The 27,343-nt window shown below is 41.0% G+C and overlaps 1 protein-coding gene across 8 annotated transcripts in view; it reads right to left on the reverse strand.

Moving 5' to 3' along the window:
* Positions 1-476: 476 nt before the first annotated feature.
* dntt (deoxynucleotidyltransferase, terminal) overlaps positions 477-27,343 on the reverse strand; it is an 86,629-nt gene continuing 59,762 nt past the window's right edge. For 6 of the 8 annotated variants that reach the window (XM_071481305.1, XM_071481300.1, XM_071481304.1 and 3 more), the window contains one exon: positions 14,147-14,359. In XM_071481305.1, the coding sequence (XP_071337406.1) occupies positions 14,207-14,359 (153 nt within the window). In that variant the 3' untranslated portion in view covers positions 14,147-14,206. Of the gene's footprint in view, positions 2,222-14,146; positions 14,360-27,343 lie in introns of those variants that run through there. The other 2 variants (XM_071481303.1, XM_071481302.1) reach the window with 2 other exon arrangements.

The following is a 27,343-nucleotide window of genomic DNA, read 5'->3' on the forward strand; positions in this document are numbered from 1 at the left end:
GATGCTCCTTAAGTGAAGAGTCTCAGTACTTCTTGCACCACTGCCAGCCATCATCTCACAGATGCTACTGACTGTGCTGCAGCTGGTCGATATTGTGTAGTACAGCCTGACAGTGATCACCTGGTCAAGCATCTTCTATATCCTGCTCTTTTAATCTCAAAATAGCCCAGTGTCTGCAGAAAACACACAAACCTGGCAACTCTGCATAGACCTTAACATACGGCAACATTATGAGGAGTTACCATGACAAGATCATTTATAGTGATAATAAATTTTGTGTTAGAATTAGTAATGGACTGAGGTTCACTAAGGTTAAATGTTGATGCACTCCAGTGCTGTGCTGTAATTGTTGAGCATTCACAGCTGTTTCCTGCAGTGTAGCCGGATGAAGTAACTAAGAGAAAAGATGGTCTCACCTAATAATCTGTGATACCTTGCAAATATATTGTTCCATAGGGAAAGGACATTGGAGCTCATAGTTTTGCCACACTGCACTTAATTCTTTGCTTTTGAGCTTTACACACAGTTTAAGGTTCCCCAAGACCAAAACAACAATGTGTGAATTCTTAAATTGAGTGCTACAGCCTCTAAATCCCTTTACACTAGTGAATATTTAATGTGAAAGAAGAAAGAAATCCCACTCGCACTTGGAAAACAATTAGGGAAAAAGAGAGCAGGACAAATGTAAATTTATTGAGGTCAGCTTGATTTTATTTTACTCTGGAGAGAACTCCAATTTTTTGGTGGAAAAAAAAAAATCCCTGTTTTAACAGCAGAAACATTAGATAACCCAGGAGAGCAGGGTGCCTGGTTAACACTGCAACCCAGAACCTTTAAAGTTTGTTTTGTGTCAGGGAGGTTGAGAGAGCAGCACAGCGGGAGAGATAGAAAGACAGAGACCAAAAGGGGGAAAGAAGACAGGGTGGAGGGAGGAGGGCCCAGGTCAAGTCCTCAAAGTGCTGGACTGTTCTACTTAAAGATCTTTAAATAGGGTGATTCACTAGAATGCCTTGCTCTCATCTGCTCTCATTGAGGCACCATGGGATAAACCAGAGGCTGAGCATCATGGGAAAGTGGGTTGGGGTGCGGACAGCAGGGCGGGTTGTGTCATCACTGAGAGAAACAAGTCAGACTTACCCAAACTGCCCACACGGATCAATAAAGTTTGTTCATTAGTGGGTCCTTGTCCTACAGGGCCACCGTACATTTGAAAAATAAGGACGCAACTCTTGATAAACAGCAGTCATACATAAAACATAAGGCAAAGTCAAAGCAATAAGATAATGGATGTTTTATGCACTGGAGCCAGAGTCACAGTGAATGCCAAGATCCATCCATGTGGTTAGTGGACTCATTTACCTTCCATCTGAATTCTTCATGATTTCCCGGTGCAGCTGATTGCCTCTAATTTCAGCCGAGCATCTGGGGAAGGGGGCTCCATTGTGGAACAAGAGCGGAGGCTATGGGTCTTTGGATAGTGGAATGCCAGCTAAATGAGCTCCAGTGGACGTAGGTTTAAATGGAGGCTAAATGGCGACGGCGAACGCTCCTCTTTCTGAAGCTCATTACCCGCCTCTCAATTCCCTGGAGACCTGGCTCAGCTTCATGCTGAGCACTTTCCTGCCAGGAGGAGGGTGATTATAACATTTTGCTCAACAAAAGCTCCCCTCCCCCTCACTTCTCCCTTTGCTTCCTGTCTTCTCCATCACCCTCCCTCTCCCTCTCTCTCTGTGGTCACCCCCTTCCCTCTGTGCTTCTCTCAGACGCTCTCTCTCTCTCTCGCTCTCTCTCTCTCTCTCTCTCCTGCACCTCGATGGCACCCCAGGCGATGCGTACTCTGACTGATTTGTCTTTGTGTCCTGCCTATGATTACAACACTTACAGACAGGCAAGACATGAATGGTGAAGGAGAGTGTTTACTCGCTAACAAACAATAGTGAATAAGAAGAATTATGAATCATACAGCAGCATGTAATCCAGACAACAACAGCAATAATGGCAACAACAACACAAAAGTGTATGGAAATCAAAAGCTGTTTGAAAGTGAATCACAGGAGAGCTGCAGAACAGCAAGCAGATGGGATAAACACGGATGTACGCGGAGAGTATCATCCAGCCGGGGAGGAGTGGAGGCCTACGCATTTCTCTGCCAAGGCTCGATGTACTCGAGACCCAGATGGGCAAAGATGTCCTTTTCAGTCGTGGCTGCCAGGAACTCTTTCTAGAGAGAGGACAAACAAAGAGAAAGTCATTGACTTGTGCATATATGTGCAGGAATTTGTCTCGGTGACACTAGAGCAGAACCACAGATTCTCAACTCCGAGCTTCACTATTCCTGACAACGCTCAGGTCTTGTACTCGCAGCCTGACTGTGTGTGTTTGGGCTTGTGTCTCCACTGCAAGCTGTCAATTTCAATTTAGGATTTTATTCACCCACTTTGAGCCAAGGCCCAAACATGCCGTGACTGTACCGATTTACATTTGCCCGTCCACCTCCCCGCCGACCCATAAACACTCTAACCTTGCTCTAAGTGATCGCACTCTTCAGCAGATGAGCATTTTCCCTGACAAATCATGACAGGGCCATTAACTGCTGGCCGTCGACCAACGCCATGTGATGGGTTGTGTCTCTATAGGAGTGGTGACGAGGCCTGACTCACCTTGGGAGTGAGACAGCCTGGAGAGAGAGAGGTCTGTGATTCTGACACATCCTGCCTTCAAGTGCTAAACTGGACCTGACACGTTGCTGAGAGATGGCAGAAAAACCATGAGCATGTCAGCTCCCACTGCCAGCCGACGGCAGAGAAAACCGAGAGCAGCTAGCAGGCAGCCAGGGGAGGGAAAAACACTACAAGACACTTCTCCCTGCGTACGGGCTTGTTTTTTATAATGCAAATGACAGGTTAGCCATGCGGCGGGAGGGTCTGGGTGCACGCTGCATGAGGCTGTGTTCATCTCTTTGAAACACAGTGGTTAAAGCTTGTTTCTTTCTATGGTTAAAGCTTGTTTCCATCTATGGTTAAAGCTTGTTTCTTTCTATGGTTAAAGCTTGTTTCCATCTATGGTTAAAGCTTGTTTCCGGCTTAATTTATGGTAACAGTGAACAAAGTAACTGATCTGGGAACGTGGCAACTGGCAGGCAAAGAAATGAGGGCAAGAAAAAAACATTTAGTCAAATCATCCAAATCACTCAAAGTAAAAGTGAAAGGTCTGTAAAAATCCCCCACTGCGCAGGAAAACTGTCTGCACCATGAAGTGTGGATTTACAGTGAGGAGATTACAGAAATCTGGTTTCCCCAGGTAGATTTCTCCTGGAGAAATGTACAAGTAACCAGGTTTCTAATTGGTTTTTCACAAGTGTGCAAGTGCATCACAAAAGGCTGCAGACAGGGAAATTAACAGCGGATGAAATTAGAAATGTGTCCTTGTATTTGAAAAACTCCATCCAGTCCAACTGAGACTGAAACAAAAACAAAATTGGTAAGTTGGTTTGATTATTTGTTAAATTCAGACAGATGTGATGTGTCCTTGTCCTTCTCTCACTGTGCTGTCAGTCTGCTCTGACACAGAGACACACACTAGGAAAATAGTCAGGTAACAGTTTCTTCTATCAGTGAGAGAGACACACTTTCAAAACAAGGTTGGGAGAGGAGGAGAAATCTGTTTAGAGACCCTCTGCATGTACACGTGGATTTTCAGTTACAGGTAACTATGGTGGATGAGTAACCTGGTTAGTGAAGTACATGTAAACACACTAACTGTAACCATGGACACTCGATTGATTCTTAATAAAGCATATAAAAATAATGATTCCTAGACAAGATCCAAAGTTATAGGAAGAATCTTCTTTATGGTTTATAAGCAGATTCACAGTTTATTGTGAATCGGTTTATCAGAGGTTGGACTTGGTTAAGCCAAGTGGTGGACAATAAGAAAGTACATTTACTTGAGGGCTGTACTATTTTTCAAGTATCTGTACTTCACTTGAGTATTATTACTCAATTTACTCCACTACATTTAGAGGATGGATATTGTACTTTTGACTCCTCTCCATTTTCATGAAGTACTTTGAGGCAGCTTTTAGTCAGTGAATGAATTGTCTTTTATTTTGAAAATGTGATAAACCATAGACTGTGTTTGTCACAGGAGAAAAACCCATCACAGCCAACTCCTACACTGTCAATCACGTTGTGCTGCTTGAAGTTTGTGTTTCAAATATTAGAAATAAAGAGAGATTCTTACCAAACTCCATCACTGCCAAAAAAATGCACCGTTCAACTCGAGAAAACAAGTTGAGGTTTGTAGCTTTGTTTCATTCCAGATACACTTTTAAACAGACAGCTTGTAGTGGTTACAGTTAGTAGCTATTGTTATGCTGTGTTTGGTCAAATTACTTTTTATGGATTTTGTATTTGGTGCTGTGTGAATCCATGCTAACACATAGCATACTAACAGTTAGCTAATAATCATACTTAATGAAGTCAATTCTACAAGCTTTAATTTCTACAGGTTCTTCAGTCAGTCAGTCATTCAGTAGGTTCTTTCAGTCATGAGGTTCTGTAAATGTGGAACAATACAATATGTGTGTTGTGTTGACATAAAAAAAATACTTTTGAATACTCAAGTATTTGTAAAGGCAAGTACTCCAGTACTTTAAGTCAACTGAACATTTGACTTGTGATGGAGAAATATCTGACCAGAAGTATCTATTCTGTGACTTAAGTCCTGGAGCTGTGAACTTTGTCCACCTCTGGTTCAGACTCTGAAAAGAAGAGGCACCAGTTCAGATTCAAAAGGTGAAACTTTTATAATCATCTGACTGTATTACTGTATTATTTTTGTATTACTTGCCCCTATGGACCATGTTGTACCTGCCTTGGGGCTGATAACAGTAACAACCGAAAGTACAAAAATAAGACCAAAGATGTAATAAAGCAAAATTACCTCTCTGAAAATCTATGTTTAGTTCTGTCTCCATCGCTCATCTTTTCTCTTTTCTATTCGTTTGTCTCTTTTCTCTTGCACAAAAACACACGTAATCAGTGTTTTCCTGGGAAACATTATTCCTCTTTCACAAACAACAGTGTATTGTTGGTGAAACAGTATTTATATTTGAGTGAAACAATCCCAAGGCCCATTAAGTTGTCCACTACAGCCTGTATTCTTTCACTCTTCTCATAACCTCGAGCCCATTTATTGCTCTAACCACTCAAAACACATGAAATGCAGACACACAGCGCTGCAATTTATGGTGCTGTAAGCCATACTCTATTAAACATTAATATGAAAGATATGATAAAGTGATAAAAAGAAGAGGCAGGGAGTGGAGGAGAAACAGAAGAAAACAGGAGGGAAAGGAGAGCGCTGGACAAGGCTGATGTGATTTGTAGTAAATCCACATTTCTAACAGCACATGGCAGGGCTTATTGCTCTGAAGAAACACAGGAGGTCCAGCTAAAGAGGGAAACACAGGGCGCAGCTGTGATTCTCAACATTACCAATTTGGCCATTGTCCTGGATCAGGGCTAAAGCTGTCTCTCCACTGCACTGTCCACTTTCCTCAGTTCCTGCAATCCTCACATGCCCTGAGGGAAATGCTGACTTATTTACTTAGCACAACACAGTGTGGGCTCTCTGAGAGATAAATCCACAAACCTTATGTAGCTCTGAGATCTGCCCTTCAGGCATTCACAGAGAAACTACAGTTGAAATGGCAAAAGCAGCTTTTATTCCAGAGCTTTCTGGTTTATCAAAAGCAGCTTGGAGTTTAGGAACAGAGCAGCGGTTAATTAGACAGACAGGTTATCAGCTTTAGACACTCAGGTTCTCAGTGACTGGCAAGCCATCAGCACCACCAGCCAGGATGGAAGAGGTGTGTGTTACTGCGAGCCAGTGTCCTTGACTTAATAAGCCACTAATCAGCTACATGTTTCTCTGTCCGCTGCGTAATGACATCCCTCGTGGACGCGAACACGTATCAGTTCCTGCAAAACATCTGCCCCTTCTCTGCTGCCCGTCATCCTCTCTCCACCACCCAGCTCACTGCTTGATGGATGGAGCTGATGGACATGGCTGCCTGCCCGACTCCAGCCCGGCACATCAAAGAGAGAGAGGGAGACAGAGAGACAAAGAGACAGAGGGACATCCTGGAAAACCTACCAGTCAACCTGCCAACAGGCGTTTGAAGGACAGACACATGAAGGAAGCTCAATATCAAACCAAATAAGCATTTTCAACACTGGCATGGTGAATCTGTAGTAAATTCTAGTATATCATTAACTCCATTTATATAAGGTTCATACATTTAAAGCTGTCAATTTAAAATCTTTTGAATTGAATTAATATCCTGCTGAGTTTTTACTAAACTCATTAAAATAAGTTTCTACAGAAACGTGGTAATAAAATAAGCATGGCATGTGGGTTAAAACTCAACACACAGTTTTCTTTCTTCTACTACAGTAAGAAAAGATCCCTGATAGCAACTTGCAGTGAAAGCCATTGTCTCCTCTGATTATAACGAAAGCCAGGATACCACACTGAAGGTTTATGTCTATGTCAGTCAACAGACATCTACTTTGTTTTTCAGACATTGTAGTTTTCTTCCTAAAGTCTGGCAAAGATGGCTATAAATACTATGATACCCATGAGCCTTGGCTGCAGCTGCTGAGAAGAAGCCAGTGTAACTTTACTTTTTCATTTGGACACAATACACAGTGCCAAAGGAACCGACTTTAAACTGCTAAATAACTGGTCAGACTGGACATCTGGGAAAAAATATCCCAGTGGGCTTTTTACCGTCCCTGTCAGTGTCTGTACCGGCTCTCTCTGTGTGCCTGTCATTCAGGGTGCACATGAGAGTGGGCTGTGTGCATCTTCCAGGACTGGGCTCACTGGCCAATCACAACCAGGTTTCAACCCTTACAACCCGACTCAAGAACTATAGGCTCTTTCAGCTTATTTTGAGGTGGTGGAGCTAAAACGTGCTGCTGCTGCTGTCCTGCTAACATGCTGCTAACGCTAGGGCTCTAAACACAGGGTGTGATGGGCCATTGCAAAAAGCACCAGTATGAGGGGCTCCCTTTCCTCTTGGGGGCCTCAAGCATTTGGCTGGTTTGCCTCTCCTGACAGTGCACCTCTGGGCACACACCCTCGCTGGACTGGCTCATTGCATCGTTTTTTGTTTAGTTTTGTGCAGACAAAAACATGCTATCATGGATGGAGGGATGCAACATGCAGCAACTCTAAATGCTGGATTCATGTTTACCAGGTGGCCAGAATCATGACTTCAAATGAATGCTAATGTTGGTGTGTGTCTCCTGGATGTGTTCATAAGGCTGCTGTTTGCTGAGAATTTCACCTAACTACATTATAGGATGAAAATATTTAAATGAAAGCTTGCTGCGCTGCCTCATATGGCCAAAAATCTGTTACTGCAGATGCTGAAAATATTTTACAGTACAGGTCATAAGAAACAAACACAGTGCCTATGGACAAACACAGATGGAGGTTTATCTCATCTCATCTCATCTTGATGTTTACACACATTTGTTGTAGACTGCTGCTGTATTTACACACCTAATGCATGTAACGTCAGGTTGTTGGGTTAACTGTAGTTCAAAGACAGAAATAAAGGAATAACATGTGATGAATTATCTTATATAAACACCGCAATTCTAACAATTAGACAGAGAGGTATGTTTAGAAACACAGAGAGACAAAAACAGAACAGACGTCTGCTAAGAGAGCCAAGCTAAAAGGTCACACAGAGCAGTATGCAAACACAACCTGAAATCCATGCAAATTCACTTATACAAACTCACTGGTAGGAAAATGTACCTGAACAAAAAAACCTCAGTGAAATTGCTGTCATCTCACTTTCAGTCCTACTGTCTGCTCGGCCACAAAAGCTGACCCTGTATCAAGAGCACAAGTCTTGAGGTCAAACTAAATGGCAGACGCACATAAAGATTTCAAAAGCATCACTTTAAAACATGCTTTATTTTCACAGGTCTAAGGGTGGTAGGAATATACTTGAGCTAAAAGACTTTATGTTGGAGCCAGCCACCTTCATATAAGGAGCCCAAGGTACAATTTTTTTCACACATATTTCAGGTTATCAAATCAGCGAATGTTCTGTTTCCTTTTTTTTTTTTTCATTTGGACTCTCTTCCTCTCACTGACAGTTAGAAATAGATTACTTTATTGTCAAGAGATCAAGGGAAAAAAATCCTTTGATTGCCTCTAAGTTAATTTGTCTTTATTGCAGCACACAGGAAAGGGCTGACAGGGGCAGAAAAAGTGGGAAGTCAATTATGCCCCTGTGTCTTCCTCCTGTAACGATCCGCCGTACGCCCACGCCTCCCCTGTGCTCCAGTCTGCAAGAGCTCAGTTCACAGGACAGCTTGAGCAACCGGAGAGGGCACAGACACCTCGCTAATCACACCAGCAATTAGTGCAAGCGTCATAAAGCACCGCCGCCTATAAAACAGCTATTGAGTTTAGTGTTATCGTCATTACCTATCCTTCCTCGGCTTGCTAATCAGCCCATGCACTGGGCAGAGAGGCAGAGGTAGCAAATAATGAATTCCTAATCAGAAACAATGGGATCCTCACTTGACATCCCTGGTGTTATGGCTCTTTGCTCCCATGGAGGAGTAAACATTTGCAAATCAAAGTTATTTAGTTGATTAGGCTGCCCAAAGGTAATGAACTCATACAGCACAGTCTGAGAGAAGTGTAATAAAAGCTCTGTGTTTGGGTTCTTATAATGTTGTCAAAACAGAACTTTGAAACTCGAAGAAAAGACACTTCATGACATATTTAATCAGTAGATTCTGTTGTGACACAACAGTTTCTTGCTCAGCATGAATGCAAAGAACCTAGTTATATGTTAGGACACTAAAAGTTCACACATTTTCAATATATTTATCACTTCAACCTAAACGACTATATAAGCTGTTTTCAGGAGCTTCTCCTGATTTAACAACCCTTCGGCCACAGGAGACATGTCCCAGATAAACTGCTGAAAAATAAATGACTATTCAAATAACATTTTTATGATGTGACAGTGCTATGGTGAAGGTTGAGTTTAGTTCTGGCACAGAACAACTTGGTAAAGTTTACAGAACGATCATTGTTTGTTTTAAAATCAGTTCTTTGTTAAAAGAAATAATGCTGACCATCAGTAATACCCAGAATGCACTGTGCACCATCTTGCTTTTCATTTCGGTGCCCATGTTAACAGATTAAAGTGGACACACTGACTGTGTGAGACACCTGTCTCGTGTGCGTCTCATGCCTCACGGCTGTGTGGCATGATCCAGAGATTTGGCGCCCGGCCTATTTTTGATGCAAGCCGCTCCCAGCAAAAACACACAGGCAAAACATCTGTTGATCGTGACATTGGTATGATACCAGCAACATTACACAAAACTGATACCTTTCACTATAGTTTCAATGTCTAGGCTGCATCTGAAGATCAGACAGACATGAGAAAAATATAAATATTATATTTTCTACCCATTTTAGTAACTGCATGTGGAGCCAGTGGGCTCCATACGTATTATATGGTCATAGCAGAAACCCAGCGTAGGCTAAAATTATACTACATCAATAATTTAACAGGTGAAGGGCAGTATTTTGCCGGTGCACACTCTCTCAGTGTGAGTGTCTTTCTCTGAAAAGGCCAAATGAGGCTAATAAGGTTTATAATGAAAAGAAATCGAAGATTTGTGTATCAATGGTCATATCCAAGGCAAACTCAGTGTAGAGACAGAGAGCTGGCAGCAGCAGTGATGCAGCAGGTTAGCGACGCAGTTTCCCCGCACACACAACGCAGGAAGTGTGTCTCGAAACAGAAACAAACAGCATTCTTATGTATTAAAAGTCCAAGGTTTTGTGGACTCATCCATCTGCTCCAACCTCCTCCCCATGCAGAAAAGTCATTCGATCGATGGGTAATGTGAATACAGATGTGATATTTACTAAAGTAATTAAGTTAGATGACACTGCCATTGTTAAGCAGAGCAGAGCAAACTGACAAACAATCAATATGTCTGAGTTGTGGAGAAAGAGTGTGTTCAGCCACAGGAAATTGTTGCTCATTTATCACAATACTCCATAATACAGACAGATATAATAACAACAAAACATCAAATATATTTATTTCAAATATAAAGTATTATTAAAATACTTCAACTCTCATTAAAGTAAGACTAGGTAACTTCTGAGGCCTGCCTCTGACTCATTGACTGACCAACCAACCGACTTACTGACTGATAGAGTTGAGTGATCATTGGTCAGCTGAATACCATGTGACTGAGTTGAAGTTTCCCCATTGGCTGTTACTCCTTCAAAATGAAATGGTGCAAACAGTTTCTATTAGAGGGCGGAGACTTTGTACATGTAGTCTTAATGGGCCACATTTCAGCCATTATTTCAAACTTGTTCGACAACAGAAACAAAAAAACATGTAAATGAACTCAGCTGTATTAAAATATTAATATAAAATATTAAAATGGAAGAGACACAAACAAATGAAACCAGCTGACACACGGCAGAATGCACATACAACTCTAACACTGGCTGTTTACAGCGGTTCCACAACAGTTTTCAACTACGTCCTCAATTTCACACATTGACCACACACAGTCCAGCCACATACTATGCTTTGACCCTGTTTTGTTTACACATGGAAGAGTGAATTCAAAAGCAATAGTCTTACTTGGTCTGGTATGTCCAGTAACTTATTATGGCTGATGTTAGCTAATGTTTACAAAGTTTACATAGTCGTTGCAATATAAAAACGGGAGGGCACAGTGACGACTGTTCAGCAGAAGTTTCACAGTCTTGCATTAAAGCTCATAAGAACAAGAACTAAGTTGTTAGTTAACTTTTTCTTCTCACTTCAAGTGGTTGAACTTCTCATCTTGGTGCGTTAATGCAGAAGAGTACTCCAGGATGTGTCAGTACACCATGACATCACTGAGGGGTGTGGTTAGGTAGTGGTAGTGCTGCAAAATACTTTTTTAGGTTAAAATATTTACTTAATTAGTATAATTATTCCCCCTAAAATACAACACGTCAACTTGGTTGATGTTTATTTGCTGCCATCCTTTTAATATGGATTTATTAGCGTCTTCATCACTGAAGTTCAGAAGTCTGGTGAAGTTGTGACGTGTCAGATTGGCTGTCTGCCACAGTCGTATGAAGTTCTCTCTAATCTGCAGAGCCTGTAATTGTAGCTTGACTCGTCCTCATATGGACCCAAACAGAACAGTCTTCTGATGATAACAATAAATTAACTTTCTCTGCTCCACTGAAGCCCATAAATAATTAATTGGTTTGTTAAAGAGGAGCTGGTTTTGCATGACCAATTTGTTTCCTGCTCCAGACAGTGTGATCGGATGCTGCAGCCTCAGCACTCCTTTCATTCTGCTCAATTAAAACAGCACATTGGCAAAATATGAGCTTTGTTTGGGACTTTTCACGTTGTCTTACTGATATGAACCAGGATCTTCTAAATCATTTGTGAAGTCACACCATGGGAGACACAGCAAGTTATGGGATGGGGCAGGAATATGCCATACCTAAAAGTTGGAAACGCAGACTGTGGCCTGCAAAGAAATTCTATAATAAACATACAAACAGTACTCGAACATTTAATAAAGTAAGCTGCCATTACATTTGCACTCACACTGTAGTAACAGACAAATTTAGGTGGAAGTTGGAAATAAACAGGCCACCATCACTGTGGGGTGCCCCTTCTTCAGCTTTCTCAACCGCACTGTACTTTAAGAAAGCATTTTCCACTAGCTCTTTTGTTGTCTACTCTGTATTTTTCATTTCTGGCTACATTTTTCTTGAGTTTTTAATACTTAACACACTACTAAACACACACACACATACAAACACACATATATAAGAATTCACAATGAGGACGTTATGACAATATCTATAGATATCAGTCAAATTCATCTTTATTCTGAATTTTTTTTTCTATTTTGACAAATGAATTAGAGTTAAAAATCAGTAACTGTAAGTTAATGCATAGTAAATGGCAACCAGCTGAACTGATAAACAGATCCACAAAGCCCACCATCTGCCATCAGTATATTATGTGTATTATTAACACGATATCTAATTTTTTAAATATCATGGTTGTCATAGATATCAATATACCTATATATAACAGCCCATAAGAGAGAACAGCACATAAATCCATCAGGCACCTGTGACAGTTCTGGACTTTCTGGATGCATTTTCGCCACATGCACATACTGTAGCTTTATTTTCTTATGGCACTCATCTTGTATTTTGGTAACTACAGTGTTGTTAATGTACCATCAGGGAGACAAAGGTGCAATATAGTGTGTATCAGCAATAATCAAGCAGTGTGGGGTAATTTTGGTGTCGAGGTTGAGTTTCATGGCAGAGGAATCAGTCGGGTTGTGTGTTACTTTCATGGCTGTAGCAAACACTGCACATACCAAGAGATCCTAAAACCTAAAAATGAAAGATGGGAGCATGTAGTCAAATGCAATACCTCCTGGCCAATTTCATTTGAGGTACCATAAAGTGTACTGAGACTTCAGAGTCCAGTTAGGAGAGGTTTTTGTGACAGAGAATCTTTGGTGATGGATTTTGGTCTGAATTTTTCTCTTTATTGCAAAATAGTCAGATAGAGCTTGGTTGCTTAGAGCAGCCTGCTTTTAAAGGAAATGAAAAGACATGATCTGATGTGTCATGACTCATGTCAGAGCCTACACTGGCTGATTAATGTATTCCTCCTAATCACACCCTGGTTCTAACACAGTGTCGCTGCGGCCACAGGGTGACAAAAAAACATCAGTTGCCACATCCTCACGCCTGCACCATTGCAAAAATAGAGCCTGGGATGAGCCGCGGCTTCTTATCTTTGCTTCGCCCTCTCATATTTCATCCAAACGAACCAAACACAAAATGCATCACCTCAGCCCAGGATGGCTCTGATCAGTGAACAGTGTTCAGAATAGCTTGTGTACAACCTTTCATGAACTGGGTACAGACTGAATCATCTCGGTATGACATCAACTGACAACAGCGTTGCTAAACAGACGTTTTTATATGAAACATTTGGATATTTTTAAAAATACTGGCAGCCCTTCAATGTGCTCTCTGGTAATCGCCCATAGTTAGATAACAGTTCATATTTACATGAGTGTATTATAGGCTGGTTAGTGGGAGCCACCACAGTACCTGTTATTATTTTCCACCTGTTCTGCTTAATGATCAGCCTGTCAAAGTTGCAGAGGAGTTCAAATATTTAAGAAGCTTTTTTAGATTGCACTTTAGGTTTTACAGCCAACACAGAAAGCATTTTTTAAGAAGCAATACAGCGCTTGTATCTAACCAGGAAGCTGGACTCATATGATATAAGCTAGAGCATTTTTGAGACTGTTTACCAAAGTCTTGTGGAAAGTGCTTTAACTTTTAATATGTGTACATGGTATGGCCACTAGGGGTCTAAGAAGAAAAACAGACTGACCAGGATTACAAACACAGTTGATAAAATTATTGGGTTAAAGCAAAAACAAGTGGAGTGTATATACAGACTGCAGGTGAAACAAAGCTTCTGTTCATCCCCTTTTCAAAGAATTCACAAAACTGCCCTCAGGAAGACGCTGCAGAACCGCAACAGCTACTAAGACCATTTACAGAACAAAAGCAGTAAGTTGGTTAAACTCGTAAGCATTATTCACACTGTAATCATGCCCTTTATTGTTGTCTGTTCTGTGCATGTTGTGCTAATTTACACATGCGTGGACAATTAAGATTGTTATTATATCACATTTACACCACTATATAGATGATGATCACGACTACAGGTGTGAATTATGGCTCACTTTGCTGATTCAAATGGTTTTTGTTTAGTCCAGCTCAAGATTTTTAATCACTGACTTTGTAGCTTGTTCATTTTTGTCAGTGTGTAGTGATCTCACCACTGTTGCACCTGTATATATGTCAGGTCTGAACAATGGCTTGGCCTCAGATGCAGACAGACAGAGTTTGCAAGTTCTCAATATGTCCTTTAATAAGGCAAAGTCGGTACACGGGTGATCAGTCAGCGGAGCAAAGGTATCCAAATCAGCAGGCAAAGGCAGGGTCAAAAACCAAAAACAAGACAAGACACTAATAAGGCTCACGGGGAATAAAGGCTGGAACGTAGTCACAAAGAACAAGACGAACTGGCACAGAAGGAAGGGAACACTGAGACTAAATACTCTGGGAGAGGGAAGACAATGAGACACAGGTGCAACACATTAGGGCAGGGCAGGTAATCACACAAGGGGAAGACACATGAGGGCAGGAAGTGAAGAACCTGAAACGAGAAAAGAGGTGAGTATCAGAATAAAACAGGAAGTACAAGACAAAGAACACTGGGGGAAACAACAAGGAACTCAGCTATCCAGCTGAGGTATGACAATATACACATCATCAGTAAGTGACACCACTCATAGCGCGGTGATGTTCAGCGCGGATTCTGGCTGTCATCAGTTTAGTAGAATGCTCAGATTTAGCACTGTTCTCCTATAACACGAACGAGCAGTTCAACCCGGCAGCTGATAGGTCGGTCAGAGATTCAGGTGCGTTATCCTAGTAGGGGATAATGAAGCCTGGAGCTGCTAAAGTTGAGATGAGGAGCGGGTTACAGAGGTCTGGTAAGATCACTCCTTTTTAACTCCACACCTGCAGAAGTTTCTCATCTCCAAACTTGTAACATTCAGCCCCAACACCTGGAAACATACTTTGATGTGGAGTTTCACTTTAAGTCAGTTGCTGATTCCACCTGTTATCTTGAGTTCAGTACAAAAGTAGCTCTGTCTGGGACTGTCTCATTCACTGTGTGGGAGGTAGTGGGTAAAGACTTCAAGTCTGAGAACTAGCTGGTAGCTTTGACAAATCTTGAGGAAAAACATCTGTGTGTTGCTCTTTAGGTGCCCAGTCACCAATGAGGGGAATACTGTTTCAGTCAGTGACAATGGTGATTCAGTGTAGTCAGTTCATATTAAAGATTCAGTACAAACATTAAACACCTCCAATTTCAACATGACTTATCTTTTACTTCAATTTTCCTGGTGTTCTTCAGTGAAACCACCCGTGGCTTTAAGAGGAGACGATTGTACAGAGATAAGTCTGAATCAGCCACAGGACTGTTCAGCCAAGCGTCCCTGTAAATAAATCATGGGGCAAACTGAAACGGGAGCCTCGGACAGGTCGGTGCCTGTGCCACAGCAAAGCCTGTGTCAATTAATGTTACACAACAAGCGGACATGGCCCAAAACCAGGCCTTCCTGAAACCTTCAGCCATTCACCTTCATCAATAATGGAGCAGGATTTGGCTCCTGAGTGAGCTGACACCCTGGTTCACCCCAATCCCCAGCCCCCCCAGCTCCAACATCCTTCTCCCTCATTATATTCCCTTTCTCTGGCCTCTCCTTCCATCTCCCAAGTTCACAGATTCAACTCACTTTTTTTTTTCTCTGTACTCTAATTCCAGAAAAATAGAGGATTCGGTGGGAGGGGGGATAATAGCCTGCTATTGAATTCCATTTTTTTAGTCATGCAAAACACAGGCTCAATAGAATCTATAAATACTTCCCATCTTTTTTCTTTTTTTTTTTTTCCCACCCATTAAGTGCTCGTAGCAGGCACTGCGTGGGTGGATGGGAAGCTGGAGAAGTGGAGGCAGAGGTGTAGTGGGTGAGGTGGCAGTGGTGAAACGGGTGACACCGAGGAAAGAGGGGGTGGTAGAGCTCAAGTACAGTGAGTGAACAGGTAATATTCATGCAATTATCCTGAAGGCGCTTCTTTTAGAAATGTTCCTTCCTTTGAACGTGTCCATCAGTCTTCTTTCCCCTTTAATTCCCCTTAATTTCAGTCTATTTTTCAACAGCTCTGCATTCCCTCCTCTATCATTACCCCCCTTCTGTCAGGCAATAGCTGTCAATATGATTTATCATTGATGCTAACTGATGTAGTTGTCCCACTGTGAAGGCTGATTAGATGACCATCCTGCTGACACAGCCTCGACAGGGATAACAGTCTGCGGGAAAGGCAGCAGAACCATCCTGTCTCGTTCCCTCTCTTCATGTGTCTCTCTCAGTCTGTCTCTCTTGTTTTATTGTCACAACCGCTTGCCTTCCCTTAGCACGTTCCCACATTGAGCATCACATGCCAGCCTCTGAAAGCTTCACTAGGCAACTATTGCATGGAAAAATATACTTTTCCTGTCAACTTCAGTTACATTTTTCTTTATTTATTTATTTATTTTTTTTTGTGGATATGTCCTCTTCCCTGTGACACTGTATTTTGCCCCTAGTTGCCCCATGAACAAAGCCATGAACAAAATTTTCTCCACCCACAGAAAGTGAAGCACTGAAAGCAAAGCACAAACAGCAGTGAGAAGCACTCCATTCACAGAAAGAGGAAGTCATCACTGTTTCATCCCTTTGCCATCATTTGGTAAGAAGTGCATGTGTCACCAGTTCACTTATGCTTTTACACGACACTCGAGCGGCGTCAGTTTGAAACCAGCATTAACAGTAGCATTCTGACATCAGTGTTTAGCCTGTATGTTGTGTAACATGTGCAATGGTTGTGAACAGCGTGACTGATTAAACTTATGGAAAGTAATATTTCTGGAACCTTTTTACCCCAATTACATGCCTAAATTTAGCCCTATATGAAAAATGTAACAGAAAAAAAAACCCTCAAAGAGAAAAAAATAACTACAACTATGATTATCAGCATAAAACCGAAGCATTTATTAACTGGCTCTGTGACACTAGGCTTACTCCAGCACTGTGCACCATTACTGCAGCAGCCCTCCCACTTCACACTCCCCAATGATTCCTATTAACGTCCCTTAATCGTTTCTCTGACCTCTATGTGGAATGACCCAGTCACATGGCAACAGTATCCTGAAATGAATGTCCATATTTGCATCTTTCAGTTGTCATGGGGGCGTCATTACTTGGGTGGTTGGAGCGAACAGGGGAGGGAGGACAAAAGCGGGGTTCTCACACATTTGTGCTCATAAATATTTCCATTTTTCAATGACTGTGGTATCACATGGCAAAAAGTGTTGAACTGATTTTAATTGTCCAGCCCTTCCTTTGTCCATGTACAACTATTACTTGAGATCGGCTAAATAAAAAAAACAAACCCTAGAATTAGGTGGTTGTTGTTTTCCTCTGCCAACCAGCCAAGTTGCAGGAAGTAAGGTCACAATCTCCTCCTCCTGAGCTACACCATTAAAATAATGGCCAGAAGTGTTTTTGCAGAGCATTATGATGTCATAGTGAAGTTGACCAATCAATGACCTTTGACCAACAAATTCTAATCAGTTCATCTTTGAGTCCGAATGAATATTTGAGCCAGATGTAATGATATTCCCTCTGGGCATTCCTGATATGTTGTATTCACAAGAAAGTGAAATCACTGTGACCTTGAACTTTGACCTGTGATCATCCCAATCTAATCAGTTCATCCTTGAGTCCAACTGAAAGTTTGTGCCAAATTACCTCCAGGTGTTACTGAGATATTGCATTCATGAGAACGGGAAGGACGGGCTGTCACCAGTACAGAGGCATAAAAAAAAATCATATACTGACTTTTATGTGGTATTTTCTCAAAATAACAGTAGAGCATAAATAATGACAATGGATTGTAAAGAAAACCTCAAGAGAGGAAGGAGATGTCACCTCGCAGTACACTCAGTGAATGCTGTTGCTGTACAGTCCATCATGCACCCATGCTGATTTACCTGTCTGCATTCATTCCATTTGGCTTCCATCTTACAGTCAGAGCCTTTCAAGACCAACTCAGGGACACAGAAAACGTCCAAACTGGCACGATCAAAGCAAATCCTTGAAATTGAAAATTCCTTGAACCTTTTTTTTTGACTGGCAGAAAAGAAAAATAAGAAATATGTGCAGGTTTTTTCTGGCAAACCAGCAAACCCCCGACTTTCTAATGCGGAGTGGCAGCTCCCTCTGAGGTCAACGGGGATTTTAATCAGAATAAATGCGAGAAGACACTCAGACCTGTTGCGTGCCCACGGCATTAGCATGGACAGAGAACTGACAATGACACTGCAGCCTTGTAGAGGAGATTGAGATTACAGCACCTGCACACAGACTGGAAGCAAATGACTACCAAAGATAACATGAAGCAGAAAGTGTAATGATAAGTGATGAAACAAGCAGGTTTTCTATGTGTTTAAGGATTTCATGAACATGTGTGAAAGCACAAAGTAAAAAAGTAAAAGAGCTGTATCGCCTCTTTTACCAACTGCTGTGCCTCTGTGCCTATAAACAAAGCACTTAAATTGTTCTAATGGAATTGGTTTCTGCGAAAGAATACAAAGACTTCATTTACAGCCCTAAGAATACAATCTGGATGAGGATATACCATCCAGATAATGAACAAGCTGATGGTATTTGCTGTTATCTGTGTTCTCTGTAGTCTTTATTGATTAGATCCTACTTTAGATGAGAACAATGCAAGGCAGGTAAAAAGGTGAGGAGGTTTGTATTGAGAAAAAAACAACAACTTTACTTACAAGGATTTTGTTGTTTTATTGTGCCATGGTCATTGCAGTGACCAGGTAATGAATCCATTCTTTGACATGTGTGGGACTTCCAGATATGAACGTGTGACCGGAAATAATAAACCCTCGTTCAGCTCCACCTTTGTTCCTTATATACGCTGCCACACATCCTGGCAGTGACGCAGAAAGGGACTGAGTGTACCATTGTTTAAAGCCATCATGCAGAGTTAATGCTGCTGATGATGGTGGATGCTACTTTCTACCGATGCTTCATCCAAGGTCATCCCCTGGTTTGCAATCTTAAGGGACTGATATCAGGAGATTGTGGTGGCCGGGGCAAATTGGTTGTTATACCCCACAACTGTATTGTGATGTTATCTTACTTCTTATGACCCGAACCACCGAACACCTATCATGTTCATCTTCCAGTGGCGGCCACCCTTATAACCAGCATTTTGAGACTGCCACTTTCCAAGAGCCAAGCAGCTCTACAGGGTTGTGATACTCAGACTCACCTCTCTGACACACAGGTTTTTATCTGTCAGATCTGGCTTTAAAGCTAGTCACAGTAATCCTTTCTTCAGTAGTGTGTGGAAATTGCACACCCAGCTGCATGAATCTGTTAGTGTTGGACCACATTTACGAAGGGTGAAGGAGTGCTCATGTTTTTGCAGGGGATGGGTTTCTTTTTTCTGTTCTCCAAGTAAACATCAAAAACAAGACTGGATTTATTTCTCTGGGAGGTGTGGGGTTATTTTAACATTACCTCAGGTCAGTGATTTTAATCCTGTCCAAAGCGCATATATGGATTTTTCACCTTTGCCCCAGAAATGATTACAGCCACAATTACCTACTGTATTTTTCGCAAACATCACACAACAACAGCACATTTATGATTCACTAGCAGCATTGTAAACCGACCTGATGCTGCAGTAAGCCGTTTGTACGTGAAATTTTCAGGGACCTTCTTCCTTTTAAGTCCTCTTTGTCTGCAAACTCTTGTTATCTAGCAAGCTAACTTTAGCCTACTGTAAAACTCACAACATTAGCATTAGTAAGGTGACTTGTTAATGGTGGTTTGTTTATGAATGTAATTTGGAATTTAAGTTGGCCAGACCGTACTGGAAAAGTATTCATCCTACAATAACTTATTTTTATATAAACATTAAAATAATTAGCAATGAGAGTAAGGTGTTGAAAATTATAATTGCCTTCAATAATACTTTTTCTTCTCTACTTCTTTTCTTAACTTAAATCAGTTTTATTGAATGTGGTCTTGTTATACATGATTAAAAATTATCTGTCACGTCACATGATGAAAAAGTTGGCTTTACAAAGAACCAACTGGTTTCAGCTGATTTACCTTTATATTGCAAGTCACTCGGTTCTCAGTGGCAGACTGCCTGTCAGTCAAATCCCAAAAGTAAGATGGCAGCTCCCATATTTACAATATATTTTCATCCATGTTAATATACAGTCAATGACTTAACTATATCAACATGTTTCATATTTGCACTTTAAGATTTCACTGAGTTGTGACTCAGAGAAGAAGTAAGATTTTTCACTCAAACTAACAGAAGAGGAAATGATCTTCTCCGAACCTACAGCTATCACTTTTCTTCTGAGTGTAACTGAGTTTGACACCTTTAATGCCTTTAGGATAAACTGTTTAAAAGTTTGTGCAGTTGTCCCCAGTTTCACATTTCATAGAGTCTTGCCCCTGTGACGGCAGATTTCACCCCACTTTGAAGTGTGGCCATTTGAAACGGATAACACTTCTGCCTTTTTATACAGCTGAACTACTCTTAATTTCAAACATACACTAGCTTCAAGAATAGTAAAAGCTTCATCTTACAAAACAAAAAAAAAACTGAAAAGAAATGTCACAGCTTTAGAAGAAAAGCTAATTGTCTAAACAGTAAACACTGAGAATGTTTCCAGCTCTTGCTGCAAAACCAAAGCTCCTGGTTTCCACAGCTGCACAGCCCTTCTGTTATCCACATGTTTCTCACTTCACTTTCCTTCCTTCAAATTATGACTGCCGCAGGATTTTATTGCTGGCGTAGCTCCATGCTTGTTTTGGGTTTGTCACCACACATTCCAAGAATGCACATGTTTGCAACATTTGAGATGGGCCAATTTTACAAATCCTATTTACAAATCCAAATTAATCTTGTAACCTATAATTTCCGGTCCTTATCTCACAGCTAGGTGGGAGCTTCTCTTGGAACGTAAGACAAGGTTTTATGAGAGAAACCTAGAGCGGACAGTCTGTAAATATGAGATATGTTGAGATTCTTTAAATCCTGCCGTCTTATCCCATCTTAAGAAGCTACTCCTCATCCAGCTCTCCTCTGCTCCAAGATGTCTTCATGCAGTATATTGGTCTATTTTTATAACTGCCCAGGACAGCGCTGTCACATCACAGGGTGATGTTTTTGTGAGGTTCTTGTTGGCTCCAGGGATGATAATCGCCCATCTGTGACCAGGAGTGGGGGACAAAGTGAGTGTGTTATTACCTGAGATGACGAGATGACGTTTCTACCTGCAGTGATGACATTGATACCCATGGTGATGACATTTCTATCTGCAGTGATAATATTTGTGCCCACAGTGATAACTATTCTACCCACAGTGAGGATGTTTCCAGTAACGATGACGACATATTTACATTTCATTACCATGGCAATGAAGCGTTTTGACGATATTTCCACCAAATAGTGATGACAGTGTAACTTGCAACTGATGGATTCACTTACTGAAACAAACAATGAATTGCTTCTTGGGGGGGGGTGGGGGGGGGGGGGGGGGGGGGGGGGGGGGGCAGGGCTGGTATGCATAAAACGTATAAGAAATGGTCTCAAGAATGGTCATAAATATAATGATAAATGTCCTCAAGTGATGTCACTTGAGTCAGCATCAGGTGACGCTGAAGACTACAAGACAGAAGTGAGCAGACCTCTACAGCCTGCTGCTCATCTCTGCCTGAGGTTCCAGGCTGAAGGTAACATTAGCCACTGACTCAGATGACATCAAGTGGGACTGGGAGAGAAATTCAGCCCTCGACTTATGGGGTGGGGGCTCTGGTTGGATTGGTGAGGGTTATTACTACAGTTGCAAAGATTGCAATTTTCTTGGTCGATTCTAATTAACAATTTTTCTAAAAACCTGACCTGCCAATAGTGGTTTTGGCCCATTCCAATTTTCTTTCAAAGAACTATATAAATGACAGGTTCAAGTGTATGTTCACAATGAAAAATAAAATAAAACACTATTTAACTATTAAATAATTGGGTGAAGGGCTCTCTCTCTCTCTCTCTCTCTCTCAATCTCTCTCTCAAAGGTTATACAAATTGCAAGCTTTGTGCCTTTCTCACTCACAGTGAAGAATTTCCATGCTGATGCCATGTTGTGTGTCTGTGTAGGTGTGTCTGTGCTGTTGTGTGCATGACATAAGTCATGCACACAACATGTGGTGTATCAATGTACATTTGACCAGCAAAGACTCGGATATCTGAGACTAATCATCCTAGTGCACTGTGCTGATTACGATACAGCGCAACCACATTGCCGTGATGCTGCAATTGCAGTTACAAATGACAGAAATCCGCCGAGTGAAACGCTTGTTAGAAAATAGTGTTTTCCATGAAGACACCTGTAAGAATTTGTCGAGAGCTGGAGGCAGCACGAAATTTGACTGAGGCGGCCGCCCCCTAATTCTCTATGCATGGAAAACCCTCTAAACTCTTCTATCTTCTTACAAATACATTACAATTTTGCATACCTACGACCAGCATCTTACTCTAAGTGTCTTTACACATACCAGTCCTGATCACCTCTAAATGGGACTACATGCCTCAACATATTCCCACCACAATGTGCATTAACACCTTCAACTTACTTTTTCTTATCTGGGCATTTTAAATTCTTTAAAAGGTGTAAATGAGATTGAGACTGAAGCTGGGGCACCCACATGCATGTTTTATGCTCCATAATGCACTCCATAAATTCTTGGCCAATTTATGTGGCTAAATAAGGGTTAAAAGGAAAAGAGAGAGAACAATCTAATACTGGCTGCAAAATCAACCACTAACAAACCGCTCGGAGCCTATAATAAAACCGACCATCCACAAACAAGCAGGAAGCCTGGAGGAAGGGAGGAAAGAAAATAAACTTTGAATCAATTTCTGCTCCTGAAAATAGAATAGCCAGTGTAGCAATTACCAGTGTAATGTTCCTGCAATACTCTACTTCCATAATAATACACAGTGACAATGGTACAACTTGTAATCCACTTAGTGCGCTTAATGAAATTCTACATATAGTTTGTATCTGTGTAAGACAAAGAAAAAAAAAATTAACTTTCCCTCTGGCTTCTAACTCTTTAGCTTCACTCAGCCCTTCTCACTTATGTTTCATATTAATATCATGAGGACACTGAGCAGAATTGGGCACATGTCTTATTTTAGCAGCATGATTCTTGCTCTCCCTCCTATTGGTTCATTAGAATGTGGGCAATGAACAGGGATAATTTAAGGCTTTTTTATTGCTTATTTTAAGCAGCATTGGATTAAAACTGTCAGCTAAAGGTCTATAAAGGAAACAGAAATGATGATAAAGTAGCATGAAATCCCTGCGTGCTTTTAATTGCTACAGGATCATATTTGTTCTTTTATGATCACAGGGTTGGTGGTTTTGATGCTAGCTTCAGTGAGAATCTATAATTCTCATTCATCATGGAGAATAGTGCATCTGCAGTGTGTCCTGCTACAGATTAAGATAGGTGTACAAATTAGTGTGCGAGTGTGTGGTTCAGTAGCCATACGTGCGATTTCCTTTTTTGGTTTTTCTATACTGTGATCCTCTTCTTTCTATTATCACCAATAAACAGATACATTCACTATTGCACCAAATACAAATCTATTTATCTGGTTTGAAAGCTTATAGTTGCACACAGAGCATGGAATGAACTGACCTTAAAAAAAAAAAAAAACTTCTGACCTCGAAATAAAAGAAAACATCACAATGTAAGGCTCCTCTGTCAAACACAGCTACACCAGGTCTATTTAGCTACCACTGTTAATTAAAATCCATATCCAACAGACGTGCCACCAAGGTTGAAATGAAACGTTTGCAAATGTGAACGGTTTCTGAACAACACCCCTCCCCACCCCCACCCCCCCCCAAAACGGCCCACTTGTACTCCACACATAACTCCATTTATAAAAGCCTAATTTTCCAGTTCTCCCAGCACCGGGATGTTTTGAGGACAGAGACCGCACCTTCCTCGGCCCGCTTGTCTGTCACAGAATATGCTCAGGTGTGTGTGAGTGTGTGTGTCTAACAGTATGTAACACCCTGAGGGTCCGTGTGCCACCATCCGCTAAATTAAACTTCTCCTCCCCTTCCTGTGCTCGCTGAGAGGGGCCTCCTTCCAGGTGGCTCCCATCCTCAGTGCAAACACTGCCAGCGTGAGCGCCAGCCGAGGGATTGTTCAAAACTGTCGCTCCCCAAAGCCCAGTGCAATTGCCCTCTTATTGTCCACTCATCCACTGCTCAGAGGCTGGAGGAGGGTGGGGGGTCGAAAGAGCAGTGAGCACTTTACGTCCAAGATATTGTAATTTGACAGTGAGCTTCATATTACCCAGGTGGCCAGATGAAGAGAGGAAGTAGTGGAGGAACACACAGAACTATCTTTATTTTGTAATCACTTTTTTTCAGGGGGAATTAGAAAAGCAATCTGCAAAATGATGTTCACTTAATTATTTTAAAAATTTAAAAGGAATTTCTTGCGGACCTTTGTGCTTCTGTTTGAACTCAAATTTGTGCACAAACGCTCTGACAGAACAGAACCTTTTTTTACATATTAAAAGCCGGCCTGCAGGAATCTGTATTTGAATTTTGAATGTTTCCTTGAGGTCTTTTTAAAATCAAGGCTTTCCCGGAGGTCACACATAATGTTTTATTTGCAACTACATCACTATGCAAAAGAAGTTCTTCTTTATTATGAGAGGTTTTGTTTTCATCACTAAAAAAAAAATAAGTTTTCAACAATATAGTTTGTCGCCTGCTTTCAGCCCAGATATTCTACATGGAGCCTGTAGACTTTAACTGCTACAAATGTCATTAAATTCCCTGACACACCCAGAAACCTACTTATGATAGAAAAATCATCAAATTTCACTTTAGAGTTTGTAGGTTTGGAAAATAGGTAGCAGTATTAAATAACCCTCTGAGGTGTTACCATTTTTTCTGACAGGCTAATCCTACTGTTACCATCCATGTGATTAATCATGTGATCACTTGAGAGCTGCTCATTAGGGTCACTGTAAGCAGGAGTAAGTTTCTATTTAACTTATTATTATTATTTTTTTTTACTTTAAAGTTTTTAAGTCTTAAAAGATTGGTAAATACATTGCGGTTTCTTTGGTATATGTACAACATATATAATGGTACTAATATTTAAAGGCACAGTATGTAATTTGCTCTCAATCAAAACAATAATAAAAAACAGAGTTTGGGTGGAGTCAGCTTCGCCTGGTTAGGATGCCTTCAGTGTCAGTCATTCAGGAGGTTTTTACTGCGGTCTCCTCCTCTCCAAAACAAACTGTGGCTTTTATCCCGTTAAAATATATAGATAAAAGTGACCAAGATCAAAAACGGTATTGTAAAAATGAGGCCCACAATACATAAACATCTATTTGGAGATTCTGGCAGACAACAGTGCTGCTGCATGCACAGGGGGGTATGATGCCACTGACAAGCAACCAAATTAAACTGTTGTCTTGATTAAAATTACAGATTTCTCTCATTTTGAACATTGATGGAAACATCTGGGACACAATAAGTACACAACTTAACAAAATATATGTTGTTTTTAGACCTTCCAATGCAGAAAAATTACATATCATACCTTTAACTGCGATAAAACAATGAGAAGCAAACTAAACAATTTTATATGTATATATTTATTTTTATAAAAGTATAAAAGTGCAGTAGATTTTATCATTATAAGTCATAATCCCTTACATTACAAGTTTCTTTTTGTTCACAGCTGATATTACATGGGCAGTGCTGTATTTTGGTCGACACTGGGTTAGTTGAAAGCTACAGTGAAGTGTGGTGTAGAGAAGGAGATTTGTCAGGCGGAGAGAGAATATGAAAGGTCCTCTCATATCAGTAACTGTGCCTCAGGACTAAAGCCAGGACAGCTATGCTCACAGCCTTTTGACCAGAACCTCATTAATCACACTCCTACACATGACATAGAGTAATTACCCTCTAAGAAAGACACATACTGACACACACACACACACACACACACACACACACACACACACGGTATATAATTCACTTTGTGCACATGGTATGTGAAAGTATGCATAAAAAGGCAGAAAAAAAAAACGACAATGAAACACATTTTTAACAGGTGTACTTTGGTTTGCAGCCTGGGAACCCCTGAGCGGCACCTCTGAGTATTCTCACACTCTCACACTCTCTCTCACACACACACACACACACACACACACACACACACACACACACACACACACACACACACACACACACACTGAGTTTCAAGGGTAGATCCTGCCGCACACAGAGGGGTGTGTTTTTTCGAGGTGTTGGGCAGGTCATGGATCCCTCCTGCCCGGGGAGGGAGTCAGTCTGTCTAGGCATGATGAAATCCTACACCTGTCCTCATTCATCAAGCCCACTACACATATTAATTATCACAAACCTTCAGCCTTACAGCAGAGGACACGGCCAGCTCCTCTGGCCCACACCAGTCCCTAAGACCTACACTTCAGTTAAAGCTCATCGGTGGAGGCCAGATACTGATGGTGGTCAGCAGAGCGTTTTCAGAGGATGCCTAGATGTCAGTTGAGTTTTATTGTTGTGTTGTGTCAGTTCTGTTTCACAGCCACCAGTTACAAGAAAACCGGACTGACTCTGTAGCTTCTTTATTGAAAAACAGAGCCCTTCTACACAGCCAGACCTTGAAACCAAAGGAACAAGGATCTGAATTTGGTTCCTGTCACAATCAGTGCTGTTGCTTTCTCATTACGCAGGAACTATGAGGGTGGGGGACATTTTCAAAGAAGAGATTTTGACAAGTTACAGCGGGAAAAGCAAAGGGTGTGATAATATTAATGATGGTTGAATTCCATTTAGCTGCTGCAGTTTCAGGATCCTGGTGTTGTTCATGCTGGCTCACTGTCACACTGTCATGACTTAGTGTGATACATGAATAGAACAGAGCCATCATTAACGCTGTTAGTACCTGTACCTGTGCTTATCATTCATACAATGGGAAAAAGCTGCCAGTATGACTGGGGACGGCAATCTGGCTGCAACTAATAACTATTTTCATTATGAAATGAAAATTTATCATTGAAGCATCTACAATCAATATGTTTCAAATAATAATGCATCAAATGTCAGTGTGAAAACAAGTCACATTGACATTATATAATTATCACCTGAATCTGCTGCTCACCTCCACTCATTGAAAAACACTACAAACCCACTGACATAGTTAGCGACAAGCTGGTGAACACAGTGTAGCATTTAGTAGCAGAAGAGCCAGATATTTTCCACAAATATCAAAAAGACTTATTATATTATTAAAGTTATTGAATTATATGTAATATATATATGAAAATACACAATGTGCAACATAGACTTGTAATATCTACATAAAATAAAAATATATATACCTGTATAAATATATACATACACAAATAAACA

Source organism: Trachinotus anak, unplaced genomic scaffold (genome assembly GCF_046630095.1).
Source record: "Trachinotus anak isolate AG129_WGS33_773 ecotype Australia unplaced genomic scaffold, CSIRO_AGI_Tana_v1 ptg000007l, whole genome shotgun sequence".
In the NCBI taxonomy this organism is placed as follows: domain Eukaryota; kingdom Metazoa; phylum Chordata; class Actinopteri; order Carangiformes; family Carangidae; genus Trachinotus; species Trachinotus anak.